A 25,580-nucleotide genomic window follows, 5' to 3' on the forward strand; every position below is an offset into this window, starting at 1 on the left:
CACACTATACAAGGACTCCTTAACTTAAAAATTTGCTTCCTCCTCTGGAGCAAGTCTTTCTGTTAGCCTTCCAGGAATGCAGTAAAAAACATGAATTAGTTAAGAAATTTTAAGTCAGGAGCTTGGACATTTGGATAAAACAGGCTATGATATTTTATTGCTAGAATGTTTCAGATGGAAGTTATTTTTTGCATTTTAACATATTGAGGCCATTAGGAGATGATCCTATGTGAGCTGTGAGCTCACTAAGTAGATGGAATGTGGAGATTCGTGCATTCAAGCTGTGAAGACACTGGATTTCTTACTTATTACCATTTTTTTCTCATCAAGTATAAACAAAGCACTGATGCACGTGGGCTACAGAACTTCCAGGAACAGCCTATTTAATTGAGATCTATAGCCTTTGGAATTTAAAAATCTTGAGCCTATTTTTATTTATCTTTCATATAATTCAGTCTTACCTTTAACAAATTAAAAATTTAGTAGATCTTGTCCAGATTCAGAGAAGCATTTAAGTATGAGCTCATTTTATGAATCATGATAGTGTCACAAAAATAACCTGCTGAGCACCATGCTTTAGCACTGCTTCATAACCAGGCTCATGTTATAATACCATGCGCGTAAGCAAAATTTGAGCCCAGGTTTCCAGAAGTAAAAAGACTTCAAAACAACTACAGATAGTTGTCTTCGTGGCTGAAAATAAGTTGCTACGCTAGAAATGATGGATATTCTAAAAATTATCTTGATTACTGAAAACATTGAGCACATAAGACCATAGGTGAATTCAGCATTTCATATGAATGACTCACTCTAGTCCTGTTTAGCATTTGCAATGTCACAAATGGCAAGTCCCATTTTAAAAATCCCTAATTCTTTTTTTTCCGGCCTTGTATACAGTGCCAACCAAGTCCTTCCATACTTCACTGGCAAGGACTTCCAGTCCTATACAGGCTAGAACACATAATAGTCCTATAGCAGCATCCTGGCTTGTATTACCTGCTTCACACAGACACGCACACCAATCAACAAACTTTTAGCAACTTTATCTCATGGTTGACTTAAATCTGCAGCAAAGAATACCAGAGCAGATAAAAAAAAATGCTGTAACTGCTGTGGTTCAAGGCTACATAACAATTGTTCAGTTTCAAATAGTAACATTAGGCAGACAAGAGATGACTAAAGCAAAAAAAAAGAGGTGTTCTACTGACTTGTAATTCAAACTCAGACGATGATGATTCCTGTAAGGGTCTGATCCAGTGACCAAAAAAAACCCCAACAATAAGATAACCACGTTGACTTCATTAGCCTTTGGATAAGGTGCCAATGCACATTCCTTAGCATTCAATTATTGCTCAATGAAAAAATATGACTGGAAAAAGAAATTAGTTTTTCTCCATAATTTCAATGGCTCTCTGAAGAACTGTGCTGTGGATAAATAATTTAAATCAACATTTAAACATAAGCTGCCCATTTGCTTGCAGCCAATAATAAAACTTGGCATTTATAACCTTTCATTCAGTACTCTCCACAAGCAATAAGTCTTACTGAGCTACAAAGTCTCAGGGAGTAACCAGTGCTGAATATTGAAAATACTGGACTGCTAGCTGTACTGTATGGATTAGAGAAGACGTCAAAGTAGAGCATCTTAAAAGCAGTAGGTTTTCAGCACCTTTGGCGTCAAGGCCACAGATATCTTGTTTAACTTCATACAGCAAATTACTGAAACAACTGAGAAGAGACAACCCTAAAATAGACGTGATACAGTGTTCACTGGCCTCAGCAAAGGTAAAGGACACAGGGTTCAAAATGCTAGTAAGCAGATGCTGTGCTACATATACTACATTCACAAAGTTTTTATCACTTGCAAAGCTAATGCTTAATTAACAATGATTAGGTGTTTCAGAAACATTCTAGCATAAAAGGAACAAATAACTTTACAGCACAGATCAGGATACGTCAGAAGGTGTTTCATAAGCTGACATAACCAGTGAAATCTGCATCCTCTGTTTTTGAGCTTTCTTTCATACTAACTACTCTTACACAGTAACTACATACTAACACTATTTACTCTGCCCACCGTACTTTTCTTTTCCTCATATAACCAATTCTTAAAGATAGGATTTTTCCTCTAAATTCATTTTAATTATATAATTACTATAAGTGCAGCTGCTACTAGGTATGAACAACATTTTTAGATAGCTCTTTGATTTTCTAATGGTTAATGAATGTGGAGATGTTTATGATTTAAGGTCCTTTACAAAGTAAGAAACAAAAACAAAGGATATGTTTTTTGCTTTGCTTTCTGAGTACTAGCTGGTTTGTCTATTCAAGGAGTCAAGAAACTGAAACTTGGAGTCTTGAAGCCACGAGGAAGAGTCTGGGAATTTTATGCTGGCTCCTCTTTCAACCACTAACACACGTTCCTGTTGACTTTGCAGATTTGTGCTGTGGGTGAGCAATGAATTTAATTGTGTGCCAGATGTTAAGATCAGGAGTAGTGCTACTGATTTACAGTACAAGACCACTGCAGTTAACTGCATAAGATTATAAAATCAGATGTCCTTATTAGCTTGGTGCACACATGAGAATGACTTTACCAGAGCAGAGACATCATCATCTAACACTATAGCCCTGCCACTGTGGGCAGAGCTTTGCTGACAAAACTGTGCTCCACCCATGTGAATTAACAGCTTTTCCACAAACAAAAGCAGACACCGTTAAAAACAGAGCCTAGCCACAGTAACTGCACCAACAGGGCTTCTGTTGCCACAAAGTGTCTGTCAGGCATGGGCCTTGGCTTTTCACACCTCTGAACTACCTAGTTGATGTCAATATAGCTAAATAAGTTGTAGAATTGTTCTCAGCTATGTTCTCTGGACATAAAATGCTGAGTGAGGAGGAAAGGTTGTGTGTTTGCTTGCTTTGGAGTATACTAGAGACAATTAAATCTTCAGAGATGTCATTGCATGACTCAATATCGATACAGAAAGGATAATTTAAGGATATCAAGTCTTTTTAAAGGACCAATATACTTGTGGGAAAACACCAGATTTTAAATTGAAGATGCTTGATCTGTGATTTGTCTAATTGCTATTTTTCTAAGTTAACAATTTATAACCAGTACCTCTCAGCAGACCACATGAACTAAGAAACAGACACCTCCAGCATTCCCATGAACACACAATGGACTCATTAGTAGAAAGAAAAGATCATTTTCAAATTGAATTTGAAAATGCTTGTTTTCAAATATTTTTGGTCAGTTGCATGTCTATATTTGGTTGGGAGTAGAGGGGAGATGAGGGAAAGGTCTCAGTGACCAGCTCAGATAATATACTTATGAAGCTATCTCTGGAATTCTTACATTGGTACCTATGACACTATCAAATTCATTGGAAAGAGTTTATCGCAAAGTTAAATGTCAGCAGCTGCAAGCCTTTAAATGGAACATACTTCAGCTCCTGGGCAATGGCAGCGATCTGTTCCACCCTGTCCTGGTGAGCAGCCAAATCGCTCTCAAAAGCCTCATGTTTCCTTAACATGGCACGGACTTCTGTCAGAGATGCAGATTCATAATCCTTCTGAAGTAAGATCTGCTCTTTGCCTGAAACAGGAAATTAAATTATTGGTCTGTTTTTATTAATTTATTGGTTAGAACAATAGTAAATTCAGTCAACTTCTTTTAGCTGAGGCATGGTCAAAAGCACATGTATAAGATGAGTGGCAATTTGTCAGCCTAACAGTGTTAATTAGGAAAATAAAATATTTTTAAAGATCTCTCAGTAATCCCTTGATTATTGCACAAGATGATTATGTGTCTAAAATAGCTAGTGTTGCATTACTTGAGAAACTGGCATAAAGTGGTATATTAGCAAAAACTAAGGATCTAAACTATTCTGACAGATCTTTTAGAGTATATTACTGATTTACAAAATCAGAAATCACACTGCTATGCTCAGCTTCACTCCTACTAAGGAACAGTTACTCTTTTTCATGTTCTGCTTTTCAATTCATTATTAATTTCAGCACTTTCCTGCCAAAATTAGATTAGAGACACACGGCTCCATCTTGTATCAATTACTGAATTTTAAGTGGAAAATGCCAACATAGCTGCAAGAGAAGCAAAAACAAAATCAGAAACTGAAATACTGCTCCTCAGTAACTCCTGTGTTGGACAATAATCTATACAGATAGCCTGTACAACTGCATCTCACCATATGACATTACATAGCTCTTCAGATTCTAGAGCCAGAAGGGACTGTTGTTTCACTTGCTATGTACAAGCTTATGTGAATTTTTCCCTGTATAGTAGCCATACCATGTCAACACGAGTAGAACATCCTCAGAAAATAGGCTCACAGAGCTGATAAACACTGTAGTTTTTTTTCTAGTATCTGTTGGGTAACATTTTACTGTTATGCACGCTTCCAGCAACTGTGTTATTTGGATAGCCTCAGTTTAACTTTCACAGTGTGAAAAGACTGTAGCTGGAAACAGCCAAAAGTGAGGCAGAAACAGGAAAATGGTTGTCAGAGCCAAAAAAAAAAAAAAAAAAAAGGATGATAGAGTGTCACTATGCTTACTGGAGTTATGTTTGGTGTTGTAAAAGAAGTGGTCCTGTAGCTGTTACAATTACATCTAAAGTTAGGCTATCTTTAAATAACAGAGCCACACATGGGGTATAATCCAGGGTATGGAGCTAAGCAAAAGTGAGTCTGTTATTATGCAGTTTATGTGAACTATTAAAAATCAAGTGGCCAAATTATTACCAACCAGAAGAGCTGTTAGTAATTCCACATTTAGATCCCAGTTTATTTTTGAGTTCGAATTTCTGTACTCACTGCACTCCTGGCTGGATCATTGGTGTACAAATACATATGCATTCGTATGTACATACAAGTACAAATGCATTCGCATTACCAGTATGGGTCTTTACCCATTTCTTAGATAGTCTTATTAGGTTTGACTCACTCCCTTAGTAGAAAAGAGTATGATTTTCACAGTTATATTTCATTAGCAACTTGCCTACAAATGAAGACCATGACTGTAGGCAAGAGAACCTCCAATTTTATCTGTTAGCATTTTACTTTTCTAAAGCTGTCCAAGCTAATTTCTAGAGTGCCCCTGGCTGGCAAACATCCATCACTGACAGTTCAACCTTGAAGGTTAAAATGTGAAAAACGTTAGAAGCCATCTCTGCTTACCATATGCCCACTGCTCGTGAGTGGAAGCCTTCTGTCTAAATTTCTCAGCCAAGTGTTCAAGTCTTTCCAGTCTTCGTATTTCATTCAGCAGCCACTCTTCATAGCCTTTCTCAGCTTGTTCAAGTCTCTGCCAAGCGCCAGCAATATCCTGTTAAGAGAATACATGTGAAAGAGTGAATTAAACTATAATCTCTTTTTTATCCAAATTGGCAGATTTCTGACTTGCTCACAGTTTTCCTCCAAAAAGAAAAGTTAGGATGTTCAGATTTTGCCAAATACCAGAATCTTAGAAAATGTCAGTTGTCAGGCAGCTCTGGAAATCAGATAGTCCAAACAACTGCACCTGACAAAAGCATCCCAACCAAGGGAGCTCAGGATCATGAAAGAATCCTCTACACAAATGATTTTCAAGCAAAATTGTTTGTTCAGTGTCTTCATGATACATTAGTTTTACCTCTCATGTTCCAAGTACATGTTCTTTTATGATGTAGTTGTCTGTTGTCAGAATTAATGTGCTGTGCTCTCAGAAGCAGACAATAAAACAATTAGTATCAAGAAGATTTGATCCTTATTTTATCTGGAATACAAATTCATTTCATTTTCTGTGGTGTACAAAGTTTTGAGATTTTCCTTAGAAGCTCAAAGGCCAGGAGAAGTAAACTGAAGTGAGAGACCCCTTATTTTCTGAGTATGCAGCATGGCAGACACTCTTTGCATGTAATGCAACCATCTGTTTGTAAAATCTAAGCAACAAAAGTACAGTGCTACAACAGAGTATAGATACAGGTAAAAACAAGAAATGTTCTTACCCAGAGTAAGACTATTATTATCTTCAGAAAAAAAACAGAAGCATTTTTTGAGCCACAGCTGTTTCTCTCTGTCTGATGAGCAAAATGTCAGTGAAAAGTTTTGCTTAAGTAAAAAAAAAAAAAAAGTAGTTAAGTAAACTAACATGCCCAAAGAAAGCTCTGTCTCAAGACAGTTTGCTACTGAGGAGAGTTCAAAAGAGCAAGGAGCATACTTAAGGGAAAGAAAGATTTTTGAATGAAAGGGAATGTTTAAGAGAGTGGTTTGATATTGACAAAGAGCAGCAAACCAAAGTTTGAGGATGACTCAAAATGGTAATTCAGTCCTTCATATTGAAATTTTTGTGAGAACGTTGGTAGAAAGGAGAATGGAATGTTGATGCCTCCTTTACTTACTGAAACCATTTTTCCCTCCGATGGCATGAAAGCTGGTCGATTGCTGATTCTCAGTTTTGTCTGCAGGGTGTTGAAATTGATCTCCAGCTGACATTTCTCTTGAACTTTGGGAGGTTTGTGTTTGCGGCGGTAGTCCCGGAAATCCTCTAATTTCTTCTGCATGGCCTGCATTGTTTTTTCCGGGGTCCTGTTTTCCAGCCAAGGAATTGTCCTGCGAATCCACTCTAAAAGCTTTCAAATCAACACAAACAATTGAAATTAAGGCAATGGAAGAGCAACCAAAAAAAAAAAAATACTGAATGCATAAGTTTTCATCATGTTTGCTTCATCTTACTATTGTTAACTTCAGTTGGAGTCAGGGCCCTAATGGCAAGTAAGAACAACATTTTCTCAAAAGAACAATAAACCTAACTTTCTCAGATATTCTTGATACTTCTGGAAACACCTTCACTTTCAGGGTATGAACATAGACATGCATGTAAAGTGACTTCAGTTAATTAAAACACAAGTTACCCTTGTGTCACTAACCACTCTCAAAAAGTATTGGTACTGATGTCTCAAGCAGTCATAGTTCATAAATCAGAATGGACATCAGCCAAGTAACTCAAGACATGTAAATATTTTTATGCAGAAGTCCATAGTGCCAATTCAGCACTACTCTCTTTGTGTCTATCATCTGTGTATGTTTTTGGAGGTTGTGCATAATAAAGACAAAGGAGCTCTCACTTGTGCATTACATATGTGCAGTCCTGACACAATAAATTTGCCAACAAAAGACAAGAGGAGCTGATTCATAAAGTCTGCAGTATATACTTTGTGAAGAAAATTTATATTACATGTGTTTTGAAAAAAAAAAAAAGCAATCTTCCAGTAATAATCGGAAACAACGCAAGCAGTGTGCCTTGATCATTCATTGGATGCCTGTGTTCACAGGTGTTTTGTGAACACCCTGAGACCCTGTCCACGTGCAGCTTGCAGTACATAAAGTCAACGGGCATGCTTGGAGTAAAAGAATTCTGTATGTTCCACGCGTGGTGAAGGAAGAGCTAACAATGGAGGTTATGGAGACACCAAGCTTAGCCCTAAAGCAGCTTGACGACAGTCCTGAAAACATCCTTTTTGGCACAAAAAAAGAAGACTGAATAACTTGCTGGAGGTCACACAGGAAATCTGTGGCAAGGGAATGACCTGAGATTTAACATTTTGGGGATAGTGAACTTTGAACCCTACAACTGTGAGATTCACCTTCATGATATTTTCACTTTCTGTCTTGCAGACAGCGCATGAATCTTTCAGCTTTTGGTATTTCATAAACGTAATTATCACCATGTTACAGAAAAAGATGTCTTTACCTCACTTGCAAGTCTCTCATACTCTTCCATCAACCTCTCATTTTCTTGATTTACAGCAAGCACCTTACAGATCCGGTTTGCTGCAGTCTCAGCCTATAAAAATAGCAAATAAACAGGACATACTTGTAAACGTTCTGAGAAAGGTACAGGCTTGGAGAAAGAAAGAGAACATGGCAGCTGCAAATAAAAATCGCATTGGTTTATAGTTGTTGATTTACGCTTCTAGGTTACCCTCCTGTACTCACAGACTCTGGTGGTATTAAATGAGGCATAGATTGGCAGATAAGACACTGAGTCATACAATGAAGCCTTACTATACAAGGGGGTATTTCACACTGTCATTATAATTGTTTAATAAATACTTTACTTTCAAAAGCAACTTAAGGCATTCCTAAAGTTACCCTATTAGGTTAATTTTTTAAAGCACACTAAAGAGATATTATATTTATTAGCTACACAGGAAACACTGGATGCCATTCAAGGAACCCACATGCACATACATCCTTGAAAACAGATGCAGCTTAACTACTGACAACAAATCTTTTCTAGACTCCTGCCAAATTTATTTCTGAAAGCACTGTAACTCTTCCATATTTAAAATTGACATTAATAGTTCTTCATCACAAATTTATACTTTCATGCAAGTGTGAATCTGAAGTTTATCTAATCAACTAAAAATAGTATTTGGAAGCTTTCTTTTCTATTAATAGCAAAATCTGCACACCCAGATGGAAGAGTGGACAACAGCATAGCTATGCTACAATATGGTGCAGGAGGCCTGCCAGATAGGAAGGGGAATTCAGCACTGAGAAAGAAAGAAAAATATTAACTACTTTAAGGCATTTTTTTTCTCTACATAAGTTGGATTGTGTCCATTTGTAGTCTAGAAATGTAAGAAATAGAGCAGTCAGAAATGCAACATTTGTTATAATACCATCCTGTATGATAGATCTTCTGTTGATGTTCTTGTTTCTTATACCAACACTTTGGTCTACAAATAATTCTACTGACTTCAGTAGGAGCTGGGTGCAAATACTGCTGTGAACAACCTCCGTTCCTCTCCACATCTCCAGGCAGCCCTAAATTACTACTTAGCACGAGTAAAGTAAGTCCAGAACAGTCTGTCTCCAAAAGTCAAGCATACTTTTATGCAGCAAAAGCATAAGATGCTGATGTAGCAACAAACAATTCCATTTCACATATCTTCAAACAGCTTTTTTGAAATGGTCTTTACAATCACTGAACAAAGACACTCAAGATTAAAGTCGCAAATATCTATTAGAATAAAATGGTTCAACTTGCTACACAACATTTGAAACACACTCAGAGTTGGTTAAAAACAAGTATTAGTGCTCAAGTAACTTGCAATTGTTAATTTAAACAACAAAATACAAAATTAGTGAGTTTGGGGCTTTTGAGGGGGAGGTTGTTTTTTGTTTTGTTATAAATATAAACCAGTGGAAAAGTGAAACAAGCAAAAACACAGCAACCTGAAGGAACAATCAATTAATACCTGCTCTGCTCCAGCAAAAGCATGGTAGAAGCAGGACACATATGTCATGATAGCTCTCTCATCAGGTTTGGGAGTGTTCACAATATCTATATTGTGGGGGAGAAATGAAAACAAAAAACAAAAAAAGGTACAAGGAGTAGAAGATAGGGAGAATAAATAAAAGCACAACATAGTTGTCAATGTTTTCTTGAACATAGATAGAGTACATAGAGGTACTCCAGAAAGTATACAAGGCTGAAATAAATGAGCATAGACAGAAAAAAAAATCCATACTCTAGAAATTCAACACAAATTCTTACCAAAAATATGGAATTTTTGACCTAGCAGTATTGTCACAGAGGAAATTACCTTAATTTTAAAAAGACTATCTGCCTAATAATTGGCATGAACATCTTATTGACTAACACAGAGAAAAGACAAGCTAAATTTTGATCTGGGGAGATCTCCTCTGGAAGCTACATATGGATCAGTTTTAACTTTAACATTATGTATCAGTAATCCTTATATTACTAATGCTTAAAATACATCCAACTCTCTGATTTGCCTTGCCTTTTCTACTTGCACTTCTTCTCATTAGAACATGATTCCAGAGCTCTTCTGAGATGTCGGTATATCTCCCTGTTTTGTATAGTAGCAGTGTTTTATATTGCTGATTGTACTTACCATTGAGTATTTAATATTTTAAAAAACAATCCTGAAAGCATAAGAAAAGGATTCATTTTCTGAGCATCTGTTATGAAGATTTTGACATATGCAACAAGAATAATATCCAGCAGGCAAAAAAAGATGAAATTCTGCTATTGGAATAGCTTTATCACTGTGAGCTTATTTTCTTCTAATATTTTAAAGTGCTTCTAATCAAAGCACAAAAGTTCAATCAAAGGATATTGAATAATGTCCTACCAAGTTTGGTGATCAGATGCAAAAACCTACTGGATATTATCAGTAAATACACAGGAGGATGAAAAAGGAAAGTTTGTATCTACAGAACAAATGGATAGACTACTACTGGCTCTACAGAGACAGTGTCTCACAGAGAAAAGCAGGCAACAGGAAATGAGCTCGGATCTAAGATGCTGTCCTAAGAACTAGTGAAGGAAAGATCAAGAGAGGGAAAACAAAAATTGCTGAAAGAAATGACAAAGAAGGTTGAGGGTGAGATCTGATCTATCTACAACCTCACCTTCTGAGCACCAGCAAATGCATGGTAGTAACAGGAAACATAAGTCATAATTGTTCTTTCATCAGGTCTGGCAGTGTTTACTACATCTGTGTAGAGAGAAAAGGGTTTACTGCTCAGAAATTCTTATGAGGTACTTCCATTAGATTATGCTGATGATGCCAGCTCAGTGCTACAAGGATTAGAAATATCATCCTTCATCCTGACTCAGTTTACTGATTTCACTGTGAAGATACCTAAGCTTTAGGAATCGAAAATGGAGAATACATTAGGCTCTTAGAAATGGTATAGCATCTGAAGATGGAGACTATTCAGAAAGGTATTGCTAATATCTGTTTTAGGGAAATTTCTAGAGCAGATGGCATGGCTCATAGATCTACTGGATTCAGTTTCACTGCCACTCCAGAGCAACTTCATCTAAATCAATACAGTAATTCTACTACAAGAAATGCAGCCATCAACAGTCACAAAGTAGGAGTATATACTATATTAGCAAAGGATCCTTGTGACTGACAAAGTACTAATGCATACTGGAAACCTGCATAACTCTTGCAGTTCAGAAATACATTTTGTGCTAACAAAAGCTTGAATAGTAAACATTTTGCTATTCTTGAGCCAGTCTGTCTTTTGTTAACAGCATAAATCACATAAAAGTTTGGCTTGGTTGACTGATAGCTTTATCCCTATTAGAGCAAGGAAGATTAAAAGCATAGAGAGGGTGTGCCTGAGGCATGAATGCACTAATAAAAAATGACATTTTTGATTACTTGACAGACAAAGGCAGAAAAAGGTAGCTTTACAACAATTATGGTTGAATGATGGATGATGCTTATGCAAACTGCAGATTTCTGCCACTGTAGAAGTGAGAAAATAGCAGTGTGTCAAGATCCATACATTAGATGACAATTTTAATAATAACAAGAGATTTTCTAACTTCAGGACCAATCTATTTACTGGTTTGAATCACTGTCACATGGTTCAGAAGAAAACACATTTCCATTGAAAATACTAGAGTAAAAATTGATGACATACTCACAAGTGTGCTAGAAGAAGCATGATTTCGTTTCCCCACCACATAACTATCAAGAATAATACAACGGGCTAGGAAGTCTGATGGGTGTGAGGGTGGGGAAAAGAGGGGCAGGAATTTAAATGCAGGAATTTTTCCTGCATTTAAAGTCAAGAGAAAGATGAGTGAAAGGAAAATGACAGTTCAATACTCAGGAGGTATCATGTCCATTTATTCTTTACAGTGTTTCAGAATAAAATAATTAAGTGGAGATTCAAAGGAGAATTACAATTCAAATAATGAAAACAAATTGTGCAGGTGATAGTAAGAAAAATATTCAATTACGATGGTACAAACTGGGATTTCAAACTCATCCTGTATTGGCCTACCTTTCTTGCCAAAGACTTTAAGGGAAGCTGACAAGATGAGTTTGTGTGTGTTTTGCATAATTGCCACGTTATCACCACTCTACTGTCAAGTCACCAGAAGCAGTCTCTTGGGGAAGAATGCTTTGAACTATTGTAAGCAAATGCCAGTATGGTTGCACTATTTTTTGCCAGGAATACAAAAGGCTGGTTATCTTGAAGAAATTCAGGAAACATTTATATGCATCTTCTTGTTATTTGTAGACAGATTGAAAGATTATTGGAGAAAACAAATAACGAAGCTATTCATTAAAATTGATTCCTGCAAAAAGTTTATAATTAAATAAATGTCCAAATGTCAAGTCCAAAAATGGACTTGATGGATGAACCACTCACTGGATAAGGAATTAGCTGGATGGTTGCACTCAGAGAGCTGCGGTCAATGGCACAGCATCCAAGTTGGAGATCGGTGATGAGTGGCATTCCTCAGGGATTGGTGCTGGGACCAGTGTTATTTAACATCTTAGTAGACACAGACAGTGGGATTGAGTGCGCCCTCAGCAAATTTGCAAATGACATTAAGCTGAATGGTGCAGCTGACACACTAGAGGGAAGCAATGCTATCCAGAGGGAACTGGACAGGCATAAGAGGTGGGCCATGCCAACTTCATGAAGTTCAACAAAGCCAAGTGCAAGGTCCTGCATCTGGGTGGGGGCAATCCCAAGCACAGATAAAGGTTGGTTAGAGAATGGCTTGAGAGCAGCCATGAGGAGAAGGATTTGGGAGTGCTGGTTGATGAAAGACTCAACATGAGCTGCAAGTGTGCCCTTGCAGCCCAGAAGGCCAACTGTATACTGGGCTGCATCAAGACAAGAGTGAGATCGCACCTGGAGTACTGCATCCAGATCTGGGGCCCCAAACATAAGTAGGACATAGAGCTGTTGGAGCAGGTCCAGAGGAGGGCCACAAAAATGATCAGATGGCACCTCCCCTACAAGGCAGGCTGAGAGAGCTGGAGCTCTTCAGCCTGGAGAAGAGAAGGCTCCAAGGAGACCTTATAGCAGCCTTCCAGTATCTACAGAAAAGCTGGGAAGGGACTTTTTTATAAGGGCAGGAAGCAACAGGATGAGAGGAAATGGTTTTAAACTGGAAGAGAGTAGATTTAGACTGGATATTAGGAAGAAATTCTTTACTGTGAGGGTTGTGAGACACTGGATCAGGTTGCCCAGAGAAGTTTGTGGATGCTCTCTTCCTGGAAGCATTCAAAGCCAGGCTGGATGGGGTTTTGATCAACTTGGTCTAGAGAGAGATCTCTGCCTATACTAGGAGGTTGGGAACTGAATGATCTTAAAGATCTCTTCCATCCCAAACCATTCTATGATTCTACATGTGAAGAAAACAAGCTTGCCTCAATCAAGCTCTTTCACAGAAGTGACATTATCAGTAGTATATTTTGAAAGGTATTTCTACTTCTTCCTGGTCTTCTCATTTAGAGATGTAAATATGCTTTAAACTCTTAACAGTTGTATTATCTTTATTAATCATAGATTATACTTTCTTATAGGAAAGGATTATCTTTTCATTCTATATTTGAACCTCATTTGTCAGTGGAGCCACGTGCCAAACTTGGGGTCCAAAGTGCTATAATAAGTACAAAAAACAGCAAAAGAATAAAGCATGATGAAAAAGTGAAACTATCCAATATATGTAGAACAAGAAGGAAAAGACTTTGAAAGCAAAGCAGAAAAGTTTCTTTATGACCATTTATGTGGAAAGAATGTTGAAAATTTGCTAGATACAAAACAACAGAAGTTTTATGATCTCTTACTTCTAAGTAATGCAAACTTCACTATAGCTCTCACCTTCTGCATCCAGCATCTTAGGGATATCCAAATGTTTTTCAGCAATTTCCATGGCAAGGTTGATATTTCCTATGGGGTCATCCTACATGAAAAAAGAAAACACAACAAGTCAAAAACACAGATTTTTCTTTGAAGCAAGTCTACTGCAATAGGTGCACTAAAACTTACTCTGTTTTTCCCAATTGTAAATTAGAATCACAGCTACTGTTCTACAAAAAGCAGAGTATGGGTATATCGCCCTTTGATCTATTACTATTCTTTCAAAGGTAAACATTAATAAGAAACTAGAACTCTCTAATTCTGAATACATTCCAATACATTTTGAAGGGAAACGTAGATAATATATGCAATGTATACTCACAAAGAGCTAATTCTGAATGAAGCATTGCAGTAAAACATACAATCAAGGTCTCTGGTCCAGTAGGTTATAGCAGACTGACTGTTCATCACAAAATTAGTTCATCACACTTAGACACCTAGTAAACATTGTATTACAGTGATAAAAATTCTATTGAGATAAAAATTTCTCTGTTGGTCCAGCGTACGCATAGAAAAAGGGAATCACAAACAGAACAGCTACCCAAAAGGAGCAAAATCTCCTAGTCTTGACTTGGATAACGAAATTTGAAACTAATGTGTGTAAGCTGAATTTTAGAGCTGTTGAAAATCAAGAGTTTTCTCTTGCTTAGAGATTTTGATTTTGTTTTTTGAAGGAAAAAGAAAGGAAACAGTGGGGAAAGTTCAGTCAAACAGCACACGTTTTGTTTCTTACACTACAGACAACAATTGCTGACAACAGAAGATCATGTCAGATGAGGGATGCTCTCAAGTCAAACTTCTAATATCAGCTTGGAGCAAAAACATCCTTTGTGAAATGGCAGTTCGTGACATTAATGCTTTTATTATTTTCAAGTATTCAAAAACTGCTAAATGATCACTGCTATTAAGAACAACGTCAACGTCTACAGAGAGAGTTTAGAAAGACGGGGCAGAGAAACAAAATTGGAGAAGCTAGATGGGATTCGAAAAAAGTTAACAAGTTTGCTGCAGTGAACTTACAGGGCTTCTGTTTGAATACAAACACGCCCTGTAAAAGGATCTAGACTCAAGCATGCTTCTTTTGTTACTATGAAATGATCTTATTAAGATTAGTTATAATAAAATGGGAGTAATTACTTAGATTTCACATATATATGCCAGGTATCATAAGTAATAACGCCCTAACAATTTGGTTACAGTGGAACACAAAGTCTCTAATCGTAAGTTCTCACTTTGTCATCGTTTAGCAGTTTTGAGCATCACTGACATAAGAAGAAATCTGGACAATATTTTAAACCCATTAACTTATTTCTGCTGTTACATCAGACACTGTGTAATACAACATTTACTAAATGCGTATACAAAACCTCTTACTGAAATTAAATTGGAAGAAAGACACTAAATCTGAGATCTACTGACTTAAGACACTTTGCTTATGGATGGGTGATGGGCACCTCCTAGTGTGCCTGGTACTACGCCCATAAGTAAATGCTGCTCCATAAAGAAATAATTTTATTTAATATCAGCAGATTCTGGAGATCCCAATCACCCATACTTTTAAACAAAACTATAAGCCACAGTAACTAAAAGTCTGTGCTACAGCTAGAGAAATACCTTATCTAACTTGTCATAGTCAAGAAGATCGGGCCTGTGTCTATGAATAAGGGCGTTGAAAGCAAGGCCATCTTTCCAGCTATAAATTCACACAAAGCACATTGGTGAGAAAAATAAAAGACAGCATGCAAGAGATAAGAAACCAAGAAACAGGGCACCAAGCCAGCTGTTAATGTAACCAAAATGACTAGTCAGTCAAATGCAGCCAGGTCAGAAAAGCAAGATCTATTTTAGGATTTTTCTGCATGTGCTTTACGTGCCACAGCTCAGCCTCATTTGAAACCTGACCTGTTCTTATTTTGGAAGCCTCTAAAAGGGAAATAGTAATGCTGAAGCAGATCTCCTTATGTGCTATTCCCTTTTCTTAGCACTCGTATGTAGACAGGTTTTACCAAGAAGTTTTTCGTACTGTGTTCCATTTTTCTTAGCACAAACTTGATCAGACTAACTTGTTTGTGCCATGCTTGAGCACACATACAGAGACAGGTAGCTTAGCTATTCCATGCACCTGTCCATCCACACCAAAGTTTGTATATAGCATTAGAGAATAATCTGGTACTGACAGTTTATTGTTTGTCCTTTTGTTCAGGTCTGCAGTTGTCTTAACAACTGCCTAAATTAAACACTGTGTGTTTAAGTTAATTTAATTTTCACTAAAATTTGAGGGTCCCAGAATAAATTTTACATATAATAAAGCAGACAAAGTTTTCAAATTGTCTTACTTCTTTCTGTCATCTTTTCTGTCACAAAAGGCTTTCTCATAAGAGCTGATTCCACTAGTAAAATGAATCTATCACAGAGGGGCACAGAATGAAAAACTTTATCTATGATTTACCAATTTCTCTCACCAATTAAAAGTGGCACTCAACAAATTAAATCCATGATTAAGTTTTCTGTTTCACTGTTATTTACAAAAGAATCCAAAATATGTTCATTTTGGAGGAAGAAAAAAATACGAATTTATTGAGATCTAACATGAAACGTCAACATGCCACTGTCTTTTCATTTTTTATTCTTAAGAATACCCAGAAATGACCCAGAAATTCCAAGATGATTACTTGATTTTCATTACTCACTCTTAAACCACAGTAGCTCATATCTTTTAGAACAAATACATTTTTCTAAGTAACAAAATGGGTCTGTAATCCCCATGCGATGCTACCTAAATAAGTTATGATATCTAACTCTTTTGCACTTTCTGGAAGGGTAGTTAGAAGTATAATGAAATATTAAGTAAGAACTGGTGGATATTTTCTATGTAATCCTAACAATTGCATATTCCTCGAGTAGAGTTTGTTCTAATCAATCCTACAATTAATTATCTTGTCCTTGTTTACTGCTCTGCAATCTACACAGTTATTTACAGTGGACACATAGCAGAATGGCCTATACTATGCATCAAATGTGAATTGAGAATTCCAGTGTATTTGATTTAACATCCTTACAGCATGCCATAAAAGACAAACTGCCTGGCCGCTGAGAAATGGATTTTCTGCAATTAATACTGAAGTAATTGTAATGGAAAAGAAAGAAAGATAAAGGGACTGTCATAGCCTCCTTTCCTCCAAATAATATTTTTTGGAGCGAGCGTAGAAAATTAGTTAGAATTAGCATGCACTCCTCAGCTTGTCATTTAGAAAACATAGTGAGCAAACCAGAAGTGAGCCAAATCACTGCAGGACAACATGCTCTACCATCCAGACTGTTGACCTTATTTAGCTTGGAGTAGTCAATAAGATCAGGTCGGTGTCTGTGGATAAGTGCACATAATCCAAGGCCATCTTTCCAGCTTTACAACAGAAAAAAAAAATAGAATGGAAAAAAAGTAATGAATAGTCATAGCACTTTACAGTTTCATCCTTGGTCAAGGCTTAAAATCAAGCAGGAACCCCCTGTTAAATCCTGAAAATTATGTTCTGTCAACTCCCATTCCTCTGAGCTTTCGTCACAGTACACTTTCTCCTGCAGCACATAATTTATTCTGTTGTCTATATACACTTAGAGATTCCATAACACATTCTAGGCAGTATACGTTACGTACAACAGACCCTGATTTTAACTGCTTAAATTAAGCAGCTTTCCAGGATAGCTCAAAGTATACATTCAAGAAAGTGCATAGTCACCCATTACGCTTACAGCATGTGTGTGCAAAAATAAGAAGGGAACAAACCTTCAATTTACTTGAATTTGCTTAAGTAATTGACTTTTTCTATGTCAGTTATTTCTGATAATTTTAATGACACAACTATGCTGTGCTCCTAGAAAGTATGGAATAAAAAATTATCTTAGTTTATTTAAAACAGTTTACAGACATGACAGATCAGGCCTGAGGTCTGACACTTCATTGTGACTTCATGTCTACTACCTTTCAAGGAAAGAAGAGGAAATGAATAGAGCTGTGAATAACATCTATGTGGAAAGATATGAGAACTTCCTTTCAGCTAGAAGCAATTACTCTGAAAGATACTTTATGAAAACAGATCACTGGGACTGCGGGCTTGAGTTTGTATGCTGTGTAGTAACTGTGTGATAGTAAAGGTAAAGACTGTCAAGAATACCTGTCATTGAGAAGTCTAGATATATCATTTAGATAAATCATTTAAATAATATAACCATACTGAATAAAATGTAATATAACTAAACAGAATGTATGTACACTGTATAACATCAAATCATTCAGAAGCTAAAACTGAATCAAAAGGAGTATCAAAATAACAAGAATTTTCCAAAAGGCTTAGACTAAAATGATCTGGACAGCAAAAAACCCCACTGCTTTACAAAGAAGTTGTATAAGAGAAAAAAAAACACATATCAATCAAGGTACTTCTGTTTGACACGATTTCCACACCATGTGTCAGAACCAGCGTATGTATAGATAAACACTAAGATTCTAGTACTGTAATTTATACTACTCCCTGCATCCACATAAAACTTTGCTAAAATATACTGCTATCCTTTCAAGGAAAATAACACATTGCAAATTTGAGATTTCTCAAGGCAATAGGGACTATAAATCAAATTCTTTCATCTCTGGATGCACGTGTGAACTGTATCTTCTCTTTCAGTATATGTGCTCTTGGAGCTTCACAAGAAGAATGAATTCTAAAAACACAAATCATTGTGAGCCCTTGTAAGTACTCCAGAGGTTTCAGGGAATGTAAAATCCCATGGTTAAATAGTGCAAATGGCAAATTACATCTTTTTATTAGGTGGATCACCAACACTGGTACAGGAAACAGCTGAGTGAAATCCCAGCAGCAAGCAGCCTATGAATGGTCTGGAGATCCCTTACAGGCCTTATTAAATGTGCAGAACCACAGGCCAAAACTTTTGCAGCTTACATAATGATCCTGGAGATGAAAATGAACATATTTAAAGTACTACTGCTGGGTAATTACCAACTTTTTTGGCTCCTTATTTATTATTATTTTAAAAAATAATGAATTCATCAAAATGAAATATCTATGTGCTCAACACGTTGGTATGTTTGCCAAGACCAGTCTATACCTAGCAGTGGCTCTCTTGAAAGTAATCATTTGTTAAATTGTTATGCAGTGGTACTTAGATATTCCCATATACAAGGGACATCTAATAGTATTGTATGTTTGTTCTGTGTGGAGCATTTTTTTTTTAAATAAACATAATTTATTATGTTTATTTAAACATATATTATTATGTTATTATTATAAACATATATAGGGTATATATTAATAAACATAAACCAGGGTAAATAACACAGAAGGCTAACCAAAGTAAGACTCTGAATACAGATCATAAGAATTTGAAGAAAAGCCCAGGTTAACAGTGAAGAGTGAAATTCTGCTGTCAAATATGCCTACCCAATTGTGGGGAAAAAAAAACTGACCTAATATATGTAAGACTGCTTCTAACCTCTTGAAATAATGAAAATTTACCTAAGATGGAAGTTCTGAATGTTCACATTTCTGTAAGGAGCAGTTTTTCTTTGACACCACAGCAGCAGCCCTTCTTTGGCAGAGGTCTCTGCAACAGACACCAGAGTGTAAGAAGACGTAAAAAGAGCTCAAGTAATACTTTTCTTCTCATCTTAAAGGTGGACATTCATCAAAAACTGGTTAGCATAAACTAACATTTAATCCTAAGAGATTGTCATGCAAATGGACTAAAGATGCTCCATTAGGACAGACACATCAGCTCAACTGGAACAACTCAGAGTCCTAGCCTACATAATATTTCTGAAATATTAGGAGTTTAAGAAATTACTTTAACTGGACAGCGGAACGTATACTTGGAGAAAAATACCTGAATACAAATGTAATAGAACTAAACATAACAGATTCACTTGGCACCTACATGAAATATGCTTGTGCTCTCAATCCATTTGCTTATGCAAAGGAATACATTCTGAATAAATTATCCTCATTATATGCACACTGTAGGCATCTGAGCCAATGAGATTTCTATGTCTGCAGTTAACATTTGACAAATTATAGGCAGAACAGCATGCTAACCTTGAATTGGCACACCTTCTGTTGAAAACTGAGATTAGTTTCTAGAAATCTAGACTTTTTATAGGATAAAACTTGTTTTAAAGAATACTATTTTAAAGAATACTTTTAAATAAAGAATTTAAAGAAAGGATGCACTTTCTAGAGAGAGCTACCAAGTGAAAGAAAAAAAACCTGAAGTAGAGGAGAAAAAACATGACAGAAAGATATAAAACAGTCAGATAAAGTAGCAAAAAAAGGATAGAAATGTACAGGTCTAGAAAAGCATTTTGGAAATAGGACAGCTACACTGAGTACAGCACAGATTCAGGCTACTAAAACTCCGGAACGTTGACTTGTTTCTCTCTCTCTTATAATTGAGAGACATGTCCAGAACTTCTCCATCTTAGTAATTACTTCTTCCCTCCAGAAATATATTTTGTCACAAGACATGGTTCACTTTCTGTGAAAAAATAGTTCATTCTTAAAACATTCATCTCACTTGTATACAATCTATTTAATAATATTTTAAAACAAATTTCCTGTTTAACATAGTAGCATTACACTTACCTTCCACCGAAATATCTTGAATAGCAAAGCGAAGGATGATGGTCCAGATCATACCCAGTGTCATTTTCACATTGCCGTCAACAATTTCTAAGGTGGAAAAGATAAAAATCATATTTTTAAATGCATTTTTTTTTCTCCTAAACATCTGTATCTAATAAATATATTTCCACGATAATTTATTGCCTACACAGAGTTCACCTGGGTTCATTTTTCAACAGACTCATGTTTCTGCTACCCTGACAGTAGGACTGAAGATTACTGAGGTTATGGTCCCTTTATCTCTTCCCTGCAGTAAGCCAGTTCTCCAGCTATTTGCAACTGTCTCAGAAAGTTACCTTTCAGATTGACTTTTATAGATATTGCCTAAGGAGAAATACATATTTAAAGCTTAAATACTATCAGCCTTGCTGTTTTCAAATATGAAAGAACTGGAAAAAAAAATGCTTTTACACCAAATTGTAAGAAACTACAGAATATTAGCAATTGGAAGTAGAAAACAAGAATTTGTCAGGGAGACAGAAATTTTTAAATGACTTCGAAATCTACAACCCAGATTACCTCTTTAACAAATAAAATGATATTCACAAGTCCACCAATATTGTTTTGGCCCTTTTGAAAATTCTATCCCTTGGTACCAGCAAAGGCTAGATACGAAGAACAGCTCAATGCACACAGCATCTCCAGAGACTAAGATACATGGCTTCCTACCGAGCAGTTTAGAAACATGACCATGAGACCGTAGATGTCTTACAACACTGATGTCTATTCATGTTTATATATCTTTAATATAAAGTGAGATTTTTAACCTCTTTTTCTCACAACAGTGGGATTGAGTGCATCCTCAGCAAATTTGCAAATGACATTAAGCTGAATGGTGCAGCTGACACACTAGAGGGAAGCAATGCTATCCAGAGGGACCTGGACAGGCATAAGAGGTGGGCCATGCCAACTTCATGAAGTTCAACAAAGCCAAGTGCAAGGTCCTGCATCTGGGTGGGGGCAATCCCAAGCACAGATATAGTTTGGTTAGAGAATGGCTTGAGAGCAGCTATGAGGAGAAGGATTTGGGAGTGCTGATTGATGAAAGACTCAACATGAGTCAGCAATGAGTGTTTGCAGCCCAGAAGGCCAGCTGTATCCTGGGCTGCATCAAGAGAAGCATGATCAGGGAGTTGAGGGAGATGATTCTGCCTATAGCAGGGGGGTTGGAACCAGATGATCTTAAAGGTCCCTTCCAACCGAAACCATTCTATGATTCTATGACTTTCGGGTTTTTAACTTGTTTTGAGACTGCTAGAGTCTACAGGGCACTAGCACTATATTTTTTCCAACCCTTCTCACAGATACAGAGGCATCCCTTCAGCCAATCAGAATCCAGTTCTCCTATGTTGTCTGTAACACTACTAGCAAAACCGCTTCAGTTTTTCAACTACAAAAAATATACCACCAAAACACTTCAGTGTGTTGATAATATGAAATCAGTCTGCAAACTTGAAAGAACACAATGGACTATAAGGAAAGTCCAGCACTAGAAGGGAAGGAAGAAGGAGGATGATGGAGGGGAGCTGCAGGCTGTCTTTCCAGTCACACCAAATGAGCAGTGGGGCATGGAAGGCACCAGCTGCTCCCTTGCCTGAAAGCCACTTCCAGCCCCACGCAAGAAGTAGAGCAGCTGTGGCTGCCTGTGGGCCCACTGATGTTCTCCTGGGGAGGGAACAGAAAGAATTTCATCAGTCTAACATGGAATGTCAAAAGAGGTGCCAGAAGGAACTGAACTCACTTTGCTACTTTAAAGTCGCCTGAATCCAGGGACAACTTTCAAAGAACAAAACAGCTGGTGGCCCCAGGACTTGAGATACACACTAGTTTGCACCAGTATGCAACAGAAGCTGTCATTTGAACCTATGGAATTAACAAATGTGATGGGAGACATCTTACCCATCACATGTTTATACTTTGTTAGTGTGATAACTCAACTTTTTAAATGAATGGATAGTTTTTCTGTTTTCCTCTTTGGGTTCTACATTCATTTTCCAGAATTCTAACCTGACTTTGCCTGTCTTTCATGCACTATTACTATCTCATTTGCTTTGAAAGACCTCAAGTATCTTCAAATCTCAAAACTTAATTAAGGCTCATAGCTACTTCTTTCCCCCCCTCAACCTTGTGGTCAGCTTAATCTTTTTTGGGGGGGCCCGATTTTAAACGCCAGTTGGCCCTCTTGGGTCTACGTGCTCTCTGCTCAGTATTTCATATAATAAAACTTGATCTGCAGTAGGTTTAGATATAAAACTTTCATGCTTTGGAAATTAAAAAGTATGCCAGATATCCATGTAACTCAGAGAATGCCAAAACTGATGGGTGTAGACAAGCCCACATGGCTCATGCCATATTGATGGGTAGTAAGTTAGGAGGTTAAGATATTCATAACAATATATACTGCTCAAAAAACCTGCATTCTGCCTTCTTGCTGGCATTACTTTCCACCATCATACTATAATGAGTGTCCAGCCAATAATGCTGAAAAAACTAACAAAATAAAAAGAGGTGGAATGTGTTTTAAATCCAGATCAGATTACTGATCCAATCCCCAGGACAGCTACAAAAACAGTTGTCAGCCCAAATGCTAGGGTAGGGCAGAGAAGTGTGGGAGCAAGAATGCAAGACAAAGGGGAGTAGGGACTGTTTAAACAGGTACTGGTGCCAGAGGTCCTACACCATGAAACTATATCCAGTCAGATGCAAGACTAGATTGCTGCATCAGCACAGCACTGTGCTTTAGAGAACTTTAGCAGAAAGGATGCAATAAACTTAATAGGGCACTAAGCGTGTCTCGGCCAAAGCTAGCTTTGTGTTCAGTCTGTTTAGAGTAGGAGGGGAAGGCACACGAATCTATCTGCTCCTGCCCACACAGATGTAATCTAATGTGCATTAGTAGCCATACTTGAGATTGTGCAATGTCTTACAATGACAGGTCTATCTTTACTTGTAAGCTATGACAGTAACACTGTATTTTTCTCCTGTGCTTCCATGCAAGGTTTTAAAATAGTTTTAAAATATTAATGAATGAAGCTTTACTTCTAATCCCCTCTTCTTACAGATTGAGAATTCCAGAAACAGCCAATAAGAGCCTGCAGCACAGTCAAGAACATCCCCTTAATCTTCCCCCTTATTGTAGCCTGTTGTTACATGCAGCAAGAAATATTAAAGAATGGATGGACATCACCTTACAGATCATCTGTAATGGGTTACTGCTCCTTGTCATTCCTCCCTTCCAGAGGGAATTACCTGTTTCGACAGTCTAAATTCACAACAGATGTTTCCAAGGGGAGCAGCAGGATTAGCTTAAACTTTTCTAATGGCTGATCTGAGAAAACACAGGTGCTTTGTTTTCACATGCTGCTCTCTACTTTGAGCACCCCACCAGAAGCAATAATTAAGAAAAATGATGGATATAGGATAGCAGAGAGTGTGCCTGCTCCACTGCTGAGTGGAGATAAGAGATAAGCAGATAAGAGTTGATGCATCTCAACTTATATGCTACAACTTTGCCTGAAGAATTCAGGAGTGAAAACAGTACCTTACTGGGCAAACTGTGATCAGAGAAGGACGACAAGGTCACCTTCTGTTACACTCTTGTTTTATGTCAGAAAGGGCTGGAGTCCCAGCACAACAGGACAGAAAATACCATTCTTTTGCTCTATATTCTGTATTCTATTTCCACACCAACTATCAGACAAGCTCCTCTATGTTTGATTTTCATTTCTATACATAAACTCTCTCTTCAGTACCCTCTGCTTAATGCCATGTCATTCTTAAAACACCCCTAACCACAGAGAGTCAGGGGAGCAGCAAATTTTTCCATTCCACTTCATTTAACTGAGCTGCCCCTGGCTATTGTACAATTAATGGAGGAGCACAAGGACTTCTGAAATTCATTAGAGCTCTTCTGAGATCTGAAGTGATTTTGAGAATTGCCTTTCTTTTCCCACTGTACTAGTTTTTAGTGGGATAGAGTTAATTTTCTTTATAGAATCTTGAATCTTTGTTTTAGATTTGTAATGAAAATTGTATTGATAACATAAACCATAGAATGGTTTGGGTTGGAAGGGAACTTAAAGATTCCCACAGAGTCAAGGTCTTTTCTGTTTCTCACACTCCTCTGCCAGCAAGGAGGCTGGAGGTGCACAAAAAGTTGGCAGAGAAGACAAGGGACACAGCCAGGACAGCTGATCCCAGCATGCCATATGGTGGCACGTTCAAACAATAAAAGTTAGAGGGAAAGGAGGAGTAAGCAGGGACATTCAGAGTTATGGCATTTGCCTTCCCAAGTAACTATTATGCTCTGCTTTCCTGGAAATAGCTAAACATTTGCTTACCAATGGAAAGTAGTGAACAAATTCCTTATTTTGCTCTGCTTGCATATGCAGCTTTTATACCTGTTAAACAGTCGCCATCACAACCCACCGAGTTTCCTCATATTTGTCTTCTTGATTCTCTTCCCCATCTCATTGGTTGGAGAGAGAGAGTGGGTGCGTGGAGCCTGGCTGACCACTATGAATTTAAACTACAACACCCACTGATGATATAGTCCCAAAAATGTTCCTGCTATATGTCTAAAAATAGATGGCATGATTTTGGACTCAGATGGCCCACACACATCAGATACCAACAAATTAAGGATAAGTCCAGACAGTCCAAATGCCCTGCCCTGAGAAACTCCCATTTCTTTTGGAGTTTGAAGCACTGGATCCAAAACCATAACATATTTAGTGAGGGCTAGATAAATCTGTTGTAGAATCATCAAATGCTAGTAGATTCTTTCATTGCTTCTACAGATGCATGGACCAGATAATTCTACAGAGTCATAAAGAGCATAGCCAGCAGCCCAACAGGTGATCTTCCCTGTCTTCGTGAGGCCACATTTAGACTACTGTGTCCAATTCTGGGTTCCCCAGTTCAAAAAAGACAGGGATCTCCCAGAAGGAGACCAAAGAGGGCCACTAAAATGATTAAGGGCCTGGAGCACCTCCCATATGATGAAAGGGGGAAAAAAAAGAATGAGAGGGGACCTGATTAATGTTTAGAAGTATCTAAAGGGAGTTGGGAAGCAAACAGATGAGGCCAGACTCTTCTTGGTGGTAGATAGTGATAGAACAAGGAGTAATAGCTTAAAACTTGAATACAGGAAGTTCTGTACTAACAT

The 25,580-nt window shown here is 37.3% G+C and overlaps 1 protein-coding gene across 2 annotated transcripts in view; it reads right to left on the bottom strand.

Moving 5' to 3' along the window:
- Positions 1-25,580, bottom strand: part of ACTN2 (actinin alpha 2) — a 65,560-nt gene that overhangs the window by 16,207 nt on the left and 23,773 nt on the right. For both annotated transcript variants that reach the window (XM_031592305.2, XM_090135391.1), the window contains exons 4-12: positions 20,375-20,461; positions 19,253-19,340; positions 17,049-17,127; positions 13,686-13,767; positions 9,269-9,354; positions 7,756-7,848; positions 6,404-6,634; positions 5,202-5,349; positions 3,451-3,601 (exon numbers count right to left, since the gene is read on the bottom strand). In XM_031592305.2, the coding sequence (XP_031448165.1) occupies positions 3,451-3,601; positions 5,202-5,349; positions 6,404-6,634; positions 7,756-7,848; positions 9,269-9,354; positions 13,686-13,767; positions 17,049-17,127; positions 19,253-19,340; positions 20,375-20,461 (1,045 nt within the window). The remainder of the gene's footprint in view (positions 1-3,450; positions 3,602-5,201; positions 5,350-6,403; positions 6,635-7,755; positions 7,849-9,268; positions 9,355-13,685; positions 13,768-17,048; positions 17,128-19,252; positions 19,341-20,374; positions 20,462-25,580) is intronic.

Source organism: Phasianus colchicus, chromosome 2, assembly GCF_987193195.1.
Source record: "Phasianus colchicus chromosome 2, bPhaCol1.hap1.1, whole genome shotgun sequence".
Classification (NCBI taxonomy): domain Eukaryota; kingdom Metazoa; phylum Chordata; class Aves; order Galliformes; family Phasianidae; genus Phasianus; species Phasianus colchicus.